Here is an 8,685-nt window from a genome sequence, read left to right as displayed (position 1 = left end):
GGTTGAGTGCAAGGATCTGCCACTCCCCAAATGAGTAAATAGGAAGGCAAGGTTTCAGAGTAACAGCTGTGTTAGTCTGTCTTTGCAAAAAGAAAAGGAGTACTTGTGGCACCTTAGAGACTAACCAATTTATTTGAGCATGAGCTTTCGTGAGCTACAGCTCACTTCATCGGATGCATGCAGTGGAAACTGCAGTAGACATTATATACACACAGAGACCATGAAACAATACCCCCTCCCACCCCACTGAAGGCAAGGGACACCCATGTGGAACAAAGTAGTCATCTTCCTGCAGGAGAAAGGAGAGAAGTCATCCCCAATGGGTAGGGCAGCTAACTGGGAGCCAGAAGGCCTGTGTTTTTGTCTAGGCTTGGCACTAGACATCAGGAGCCCTGGATCCCAGTTCTGATGTGTATACGTACAGGGGGATATTCAGGAAAATCCCCCTTTAATGCAATTCGGGCCATTTTTCTTCTGAATGAGACCATCCACCTGGAAGGATTTAATGCATCTTCACGTCACATCTTTAGTTAATTAATCTTAAACTTTTCTGAGTTATATCACGTAGACAAGACCCTAGGCTCTTCTGAAAATCTCACTTTAACTTCCTAAGGGACTCGGATGTTTTGGAAAATCCCACCCTAAACTGACTATACAAATGGGACTGAGATGCATGCAACACAGGATACAGTCTGGGATGTTCAAAGCCTAGGGGAATTAGGTGCCAACTGCCCTTGGAAGTGAGTTCCCTTGTGCTCCATTCACACCCCCTCCAATTATTCTTTTTTATCTCCTTATTCCCCTCGCACTGGAAAAGTCCCATTCATTTCAAAGGGCCCAATGTCAAGTCTTCGAAATACTTAGCCTGATTCTCCTCTCACATACACAGGCGTAAATCCTGACCAACTACATTAAGGTCCAGGCAGTTACACTGTTGCAAAACTGGTGTGCCATAACCATACAGCTAAGGTTTCAGAGTAACAGCCGTGTTAGTCTGTATTCGCAAAAAGAAAAGGAGTACTTGTGGCACCTTAGAGACTAACAAATTTATTTGAGCATGAGCTTTCGTGAGCTACAGCTCACTTCATTGGATCTGATGAAGTGAGCTGTAGCTCACGAAAGCTTATGCTCAAATAAATTTGTTTGTCTCTAAGGTGCCACAAGTCCTCCTTTTCTTTTTGTGTACAGCTAAGGGTAGCCTAAAATTCCTCCTTACCTGTAAGGGGTTAAGAAGCTCAAATAACCTGGTTGGCACCTGACCAAAGGGACCAATAGGGAAAGAAGATGCTTTCAAATCTTGTGGGTGGGGCGGGGGGGGGGCCGAAGAGGCTTTGATGGTGTGTTCTCTGGGGAAAGCAGAGAAGCATCAGGTCAAAAAAACCTCCTTCTCCTATAACCCATCCTGTACAAGTCTCCCATATTACAAAAAGAGTAAGTAAATAAGGCAAGGCGCGTTAGATTACCTTTTGTTTTCAACTTGTGAATTTTCCCTTTGCTACAGGGAGGTTTATCCCAGTTTTTTGTAACTTTAAAGTTTTGCCTGAGGGGAATCCTCTGTGTTTTAAATCTGATTGCCCTGTAAAGTATTTACTATCCTGGTTTTACAGAGGTGATTCTTTTACCTCTTTCTCTTTAAATAAAATCCTTCTTTTAAGAACCTGACTGATTTTTCCATTGTTCCAAGACCCAGGGGTTTGGGTCTTTGATCATTTTGTAACCAATTGGTTAGGATATTATTCTCAAGCCTCCCCAGGAAAGGGGGTGTAAGGGCTTGGGGGGGGGGGGATTGCTGGGGGAAGAGGAACTCCAAGTGGTCCTTTCCCCTGGTTCTGTTAAATCACTTGGTGGTGGCAGTGTTACTTAAACCCAAGGTACAAGGGAGAATTTGTGACTGGGGAGTTTTTAACCTAAGCTGGTAGAAATAAGCTTAGGGGGTCTTTCATCTGGGTCCCCATGTCTGTACCCTAGAGTTCAGAGTGGGGAGGAAACTCTGACATGGTGTATGCAAGAGAAGAACCAGCCCCTTTATATTTTGCTTATCATTTTTCCATGTGCATTTTTCTCCTGTGTTTGATGATCATTTTTAAAGTTTAGGCCTGAAATTTTCTAAGCCACCTAAAGGGTTTGGACACACTGGTTTTCAGAAGGAATTGAGCATTCAGAGCCTCAAGGCAGCTTTGCAGATCTCAACTTTTTTTTAATCCTTGTCAGGGGAAGGATGTTCTGGTGCTGAGGACACTAGCCTGAGACACGGAAGAACAGGATTACATTTCATGGGATGAGGGCCAGGAGACCTTCCTTTCATTCTGTACTGTGCTGAAGACTGAGTAACTGACTGACTGACTGAGTAAGACTGAGAAAACATCTGAGGCCAGATGTTTTAAGGTTTGTAGGTATCCAGAGAGATTTTTCAAAAGGCCCCTAACTCCCATAGGTTTTAAAAGATATTAGTCTGCTTCATGCTTCCTCAAATACCACTAGGTGCCTGTCTGCTTCTTTAGTTGACTAAATACTTTTGAAAATCTGGTCCAGATGTTTTCTCTGTATTTAGGCACTAAAGATGGAGGTAGGAGCTTAGGTACTTTTAAAAATCCTGCAAGTTGCCTATCTTCATGTTCAGGAAACTAAATAGCCTTAAAATCTGGTCCTTTGTGCCTAGTTTTACCTATCTGCATGAGGGTAATGTTATTTCTCTACCTCGCAGAGATGTCGTAAGATGAAATACATTAAAGACTCTGATGAGCTCAGATACTACAGTCATGGGGGTATATAAGTTCTATAGGTAAAAAGCCACATTCTCATTCACCGCAATAAACCAGAATTCATGCCCAGTTTTTACTTCTTTCTGGTGCGGAACACTGGGTGAAATTAACTTCTGTGTAGAGGGCTAGTAAAAGTCCTGTGCATCTGTCATAAATATAAAGGGGAGGGTAACCATCTTTCTGTGTACAGTGCTATAAAATCCCTCCTGGCCAGAGGCAAACCCTTTCACCTGTAAAGGGTTAAGAAGCTAAGGTAACCTGGCTGGCACCTGACCCAAAATGACCAATGAGGGGACAAGATACTTTCAAATATGGAGGGGGGGGAAAGGCTTTTGTCTGTCTGTGTGATACCTTTGCCAGGAACAGATCAAGGATGCAAGCCCTCCATCTCCTGTAAAGTTAGTAATCTAGCTAGAAAATGTGTTTTCTTTGTTTTGGCTTGTAAATTCGCTGTGCTGGAGGGAATGTGTATTCCTGTGTTTGTGTCTTTTCGCAACTTAAGGTTTTGCCTAGAGAGATTCTCTGTGTTTTGATTCTGACTGCCTGTGACATTATCTTCCATTCTGATCTTACAGAGTGCTTCTTTTATCTTTGTTTCGTTCTTCTAATAAAGTTCTGGTTTTTTAAGAATCTGATTGGGTTTTTAGGGTCCTAAGAAACCCAAGCTGGTCTGTACTCAACTTGTTTATTCCCAAGCCTCCCCAAGAAAGGGGGTGTAAGGGCTTGGGGGGATAGCTGGGGGGAAAGGAACTCCAAGTGGTCCTTTTCCCTGGTTCTTTGTAAAAGCGCTTGGTGGTGGCAGCATATCCTAGTCCAAGGGCAAAGATTTTGTGCCTTGGGAAAGTTTTTAACCTAAACTGGTAGAAATAAGTTTAGGGGGTCTTTCATGCGGGTCCCCACATCTGTACCCCAGAGTTCAGAGTGGGGAAGGAACCTTGACAGCACCACTTAAGCTCTCAAAATAGGGGTAAAGGAATAAATACTCTGCTGAATTAAGTGGACACAACTCCAGTGAATTTTTCCCCATGTGAATTGTGCTGTCCCTCTGCACAGGAGTCAGTGTCACCCATTGAGAGGTACACCACAAGGAGCTGAGATTCTGGAAGAATTTACCCACCTGCCCAGCCTCACTGGTGTGCTATACACCATCTGTGAAACCTGTATGCAAAAATCACTTCCTCCAGGTTTCCTCTTTAAAAAGAAACTCCAGAACCTGAGTCTGTCCCAAGAAAATGAGCTGGTGATTTGTAGCAGAGAAGTCTCTCCAGAAAAGAAAAAATATGAAACTATTATTGTTCTGTATTTCCATCTCAACCTTCCACATAGGTGAGTATTTGGAGGTTGACTGTGGGAAATAATTACTTGGGCTGGGTTTCAGGGAATTAGGTGTCCAGGTCCCATTCAGTCTCAGTGGGACCTTGGGTGTGTGTCTTTGAGAAAACAAGCCTTGATTGCTGGTTTTATTACCTATTCCATTAATGCATTTCCCTCTCTTGCCAGGCCCCATCTTGGGGTTTAAGATGACCCAGTCTGGTTTGGGAGAGGCAAAGGTCTCAGGGTCCCTCAGTCTGACCTGTGCTGTCTCAGATTCTGCCCTCTCTACTGGTGAAGACTGGTGGCATTGGCTCAGGCAGCCTCCAGGAAAAGAGCTGGTGTGGCTGGCATTGATAGACAGATATGGGAACACCCACTATTTCCCTGACATTAAAAATCGAGCCACCATCTCTGTGGACCCTTCCAAGAATGAGTTTTACCTGCGAGTGGACAGCCTGAGTCCACAAGACATGGCAACATACTACTGTGCGAGGAGCACCTACCAGATGCAGAAACCACCCTGATACATGCGAGCACAAAACCAGGCCTCAGCCTGAGCCCCCAGAGGCCATCCTTTTTTCAGTTGCAAGCCTTTCAGACCCTAGCACTAAGCCACATAGGGCTCTCTAAATCTTATGTGAAATCATGGGGATTTAAGATCCTAAATCCTAAAGCCACTTTTGAGAAATGAGGCCTGGGTTCCTAGTTCACTGAGTGCTTCTGAAATTTTTACCCTGCGTCATTTTTGAAAATGGGATTTAGGCTTCTAATTTATGAGATGCTTTTAAGAATTTTACCCTACATTTATTTATTTATGGGCAATCTGCTGAAAGAGACGCATTTCCATCAACAGATTCACTAGTTACTTCAAAATCTGTTGCTTTCAGCGGGCTAGATTACTTGTTAAAACCGAGGTGCTGCAGAATGCGCTGCTAGGTCCAACAACTGAAAAGAAAAGAAAAAAAAAGAAAAGAAAAGAAATTATGTGCGTTTAAATATATAAATAATTCTCTTCTGGTATAAATGGACAGAACTCTGGTAACTTCTATGCCAGTGAATTTCTTTCTAGGTGGGTCACAGACCATATATGTGTTTAAGTTAACAGAAATTAATGCAAGAGAGGAAGCAGTCATACCTGAAAGGGAAAGACACACAGGTGTTTTTTGTTCAATTCCAAGACAGTAAAAATGGGCTATTTATATGACTTCCACCTGCATGTGGACCACAGGAAAAAACCCATTCATTCTCTCTCTCTCTGCTTCCCTCTCCCTCCCTCCCCCAATTCCTCTCTCTCTCTTGCTCTGTCAAGGTTCCCTCCACCTCCAACCTTGTATCTTGCAAAATTAATCCTGCATTACAGGAGAATTGTACTGTGGCTCCCGCAATGCACATTCCTTGGGACATTTGTACCTTCAGACTCTCCCATTATCTTAAAAGCATGAAGATATCTAAATGACTACAATAGTGCTTGACTTCCCCAGGGGACACAGTGGAGTTAGGTGCCAGGTTTCCGTGAGAACCCCAGCCTAAAATAATTTAATGTTCAGTATCTTTGAAAATCTTACTCTATGTGGCATTCCCCATGTCACAAATAAAGTCCGTGTTTCAGTCGGGGAAGGGAAGCTTCGTAACTCCCTTTTCCAACCACTTGATCCTACTCTCCCCTAAGTGTTAGGAATAGAACCCAGGAGTGGTAACTTCCAGCCCTTTCTGCTTTACCTGTGAGACATCAATCTGCTCCCAAACCTGGGATAGAACCCAGGGAGTCCTGCACACAAAGCTCCTCTTCTGTAAGCCACTGGCCCCAATTCCCTTCCGAGATCTGGGATAGAACCCAGGAGTCCTGACTCCCAGATGCTCAAACACTCTACACTCTGCTCTCTTCGTAGATTTGGATAAGGAACCCAGGACTCCTGTCTCCAAGTCCCCACTTAGATCCCACTCTCCTACCGGATCTTTAAAGATAAGCATGGATTCCTGACTTCAAGCTCCCCTGCTCTAACCCACTAGACTACACTCCCTTTCCAAAAGTGAAAATAGAACACAGGAGACTCCAGCCCCCCCTTGTCTAATCGCTGACCTCTCTGACTTCCCTTTAAATTCATTTCCTGAGCTGCACAGATGCTTCCCCTAAAGAACAGAAAAGGGAGGAGAGATGTAGCGACAAAATAACCACTGGGTTGTTTTTATATCTGTCACTGAAGCAAGTAAGTATACGTCATGCAAATCAGCCATTTGGCTTTCTCCTTTAAATAAGAAACTCCCAGAGCAGTGGTTCTCAAACTTTTGTTCTGGTGACCCCTTTCACACAGCAAGCCTCTGAGTGCAACCCCCTTATAAATTGAAAACACATTTTTATATATTTAACACCATTATAAATGCTGGAGGCGAAGTGGGGTTCGGGGTGAAGGCTGGCAGCTGGCAACGCCCCATGTAATAACCTCACAACCCCCTGAGGGGTCCTGACTCCCAGTTTGGGAACCCCTGCCCCAGAGGTCTTTGTCCATCTGAATCTTGAATGGACGGCGGCATTCTTGTTAAATCTTCCCGCAAAAGAAAGATGAAAGCACTGATCATTTCCCTTGGCCTACTCATCCTGTGGCCATGTGAGTTTTGATAGGAGGCAGTGGGACATAGTTATTTGTCTTACACCATCTTTTTGTGTGATGGATTCCTTGTTTCTTGTGTGTGGTTGCTTGTGCTTTGAATTCTCCTCCCCTTTTCTTCCCAGGTGTCCTTTCTCAGGTGCAATTGAGACAGCCATGAAAAGCAGATTCTGAAACCCTCAGGGTCACACCGGCTGACCTGTGAAGTGGCTGATGTCCCCATCACTGATTCTTATGACTGGGGATGTGTCTGTCGGACTTGCCAGAGCCCGCTGGAATGGATTGGACACACCCTTCCCCATCATTTCAAAACCGATTACTCTTATCTAGGGACACGTCCAGAAATTAGTATTATCTCTTGTTGAATGCACTGACCACTGAAGACACCACCATTTATTATTATGCTGCAAATAAATACTACGGCCTCTCTGGTGCAGTAATACTTGGTGGTGTCTGCAGCTCCCAGGGAGGCCAGCTGCAGGGAGAACCGGTTCTTGGAGGAAACAGGGGAGATGGTGATTCGACTCTGGAAGGATGAGCCGTAGTTTGTGTACCAGGTGGAACTGCAGTAATATCTCCGTCCCAGCCACTCCAGCCCTTTCCCAGGAGGCTGCCGGACCCAGTGCCAGCCGTGACCACTAGTGATGGACTGACCCGAGTCAGTGCAGGTCAGCGTGAGGGTCTCTCCCGGCTTCACCGCTCCAGGGCCGGATTGGATCAGCTGGATCCAGGCATGGTCACCTGCAAAAGGAGGAAATTTCAGGAATTATAATGCTGTTCCGAGGACTGACCGGGGTCTCCCCCTGCTCTGCTGAAGTCAAAGGGCATTTCTCCCTCCAGTACAAGAGAAGTAGGATTTTTCCTATCTGTCTCACACAGACACTCACCAGAATGGGTGGCTAAGAGGAAAAGGAAGGTGAAGAAGGAGTCCATGATGGTCTGAATTAATTAACAGACTTCCAGTATCCGGGACTGGGCAGTTCAGTGTTTGGGGAGAGACTGAGGCAACTGGAAACAGGAGTTTGTATTTAAACAGGAACCCCCCCGGCAAAGTTCCCTCTAATTTTTGACAGGCCCTGTGCGCAAAAAATTTCTTCTGTGCAAATGTTTGTGTGCTTGGTGTTTTGCCGTGTGCTCGGGATTTAGGATTTGTGTGCATGCACACAGCTTAGAGGGAACAGTACCCCCTGGGTAGGGATTTGCATGCAGGTTTCACCCTGCGGGGATGGGAGATGAAAGGGGCCTGCAGGGAGCTGGTTCCAGGCTAAATGAGGGAAACAGATGGAGGTGCTGCAGCTGCTGCCCTCCGGGGAACAGGGGAGAATTGACTGGCTGATAGATTAGGTCTGGTGTCAGGTGGAGGGAGGATGGGTGAGTTTATCTCCCTGGGGCCTGGCCATTGTCATCAGTCAAAACTCAGGATTTGATCTGTCTGGGAAATGAGGCTCTCAGATCAGCTTCAGAGGCATAAAATAAAGACGTTTCTTCAGGGGAACTTGGAAATAACCTTAAATATGGTTAATTTAGGGCTGGCTTCTGCTCCCAATGAAATCACTGATGAAACTGCCAGGGACCAGTCATGCCCACAGTGACGGGGATGACAAGGATCTAAAATAATCCCACAGATATCAGTGCTGTTGTGCTGGATTTGTACCAGTGTAAATGAGAGTGGAATCTCGTTTTCACTGATGAGATAACAGCAGGATTGGACCAGATGGAGAACTGCTCTGATTCCAGTAGAGCTGGGTGGGAAAATGGGTTGTCCCTCTCCCCGAAAGCAATGACTTTTCTTCAAGAAAAGAAAAGACAAGACTCTGACAAGTAAACATTTTCAATTATCACCAACCTTAAAATTATTTTTTGGCCAAAACCCAACATTTTTGCAGCCAAATACCCTGCCCGGTTACACAGCCCTGAGAGAGCCACTGACCAAAGGAGCTAAAGAGCTCGAGTGGTTTCAGCTCCTTTTCAAGGGTGATATGGGAGTGTCTGATCTTTATGCA

The 8,685-nt window shown here is 45.1% G+C and overlaps 1 gene segment (V, D, J or C); it reads right to left on the bottom strand.

The window, feature by feature from the left end:
• Positions 1 to 5,205: 5,205 nt before the first annotated feature.
• LOC140896792 (immunoglobulin heavy variable 4-38-2-like) lies at positions 5,206 to 7,615 on the bottom strand. The segment is given in 3 exon segments: positions 5,206 to 5,211; positions 7,104 to 7,423; positions 7,570 to 7,615. Coding segments are annotated over 3 exon segments (372 nt in total).
• Between the last annotated feature and the right edge of the window lie 1,070 nt (positions 7,616 to 8,685).

This window comes from Lepidochelys kempii, chromosome 13, assembly GCF_965140285.1.
Source record: "Lepidochelys kempii isolate rLepKem1 chromosome 13, rLepKem1.hap1, whole genome shotgun sequence".
Lineage (NCBI taxonomy): Eukaryota > Metazoa > Chordata > Testudines > Cheloniidae > Lepidochelys > Lepidochelys kempii.
This window is presented reverse-complemented; position numbering and strand designations above follow the sequence as displayed.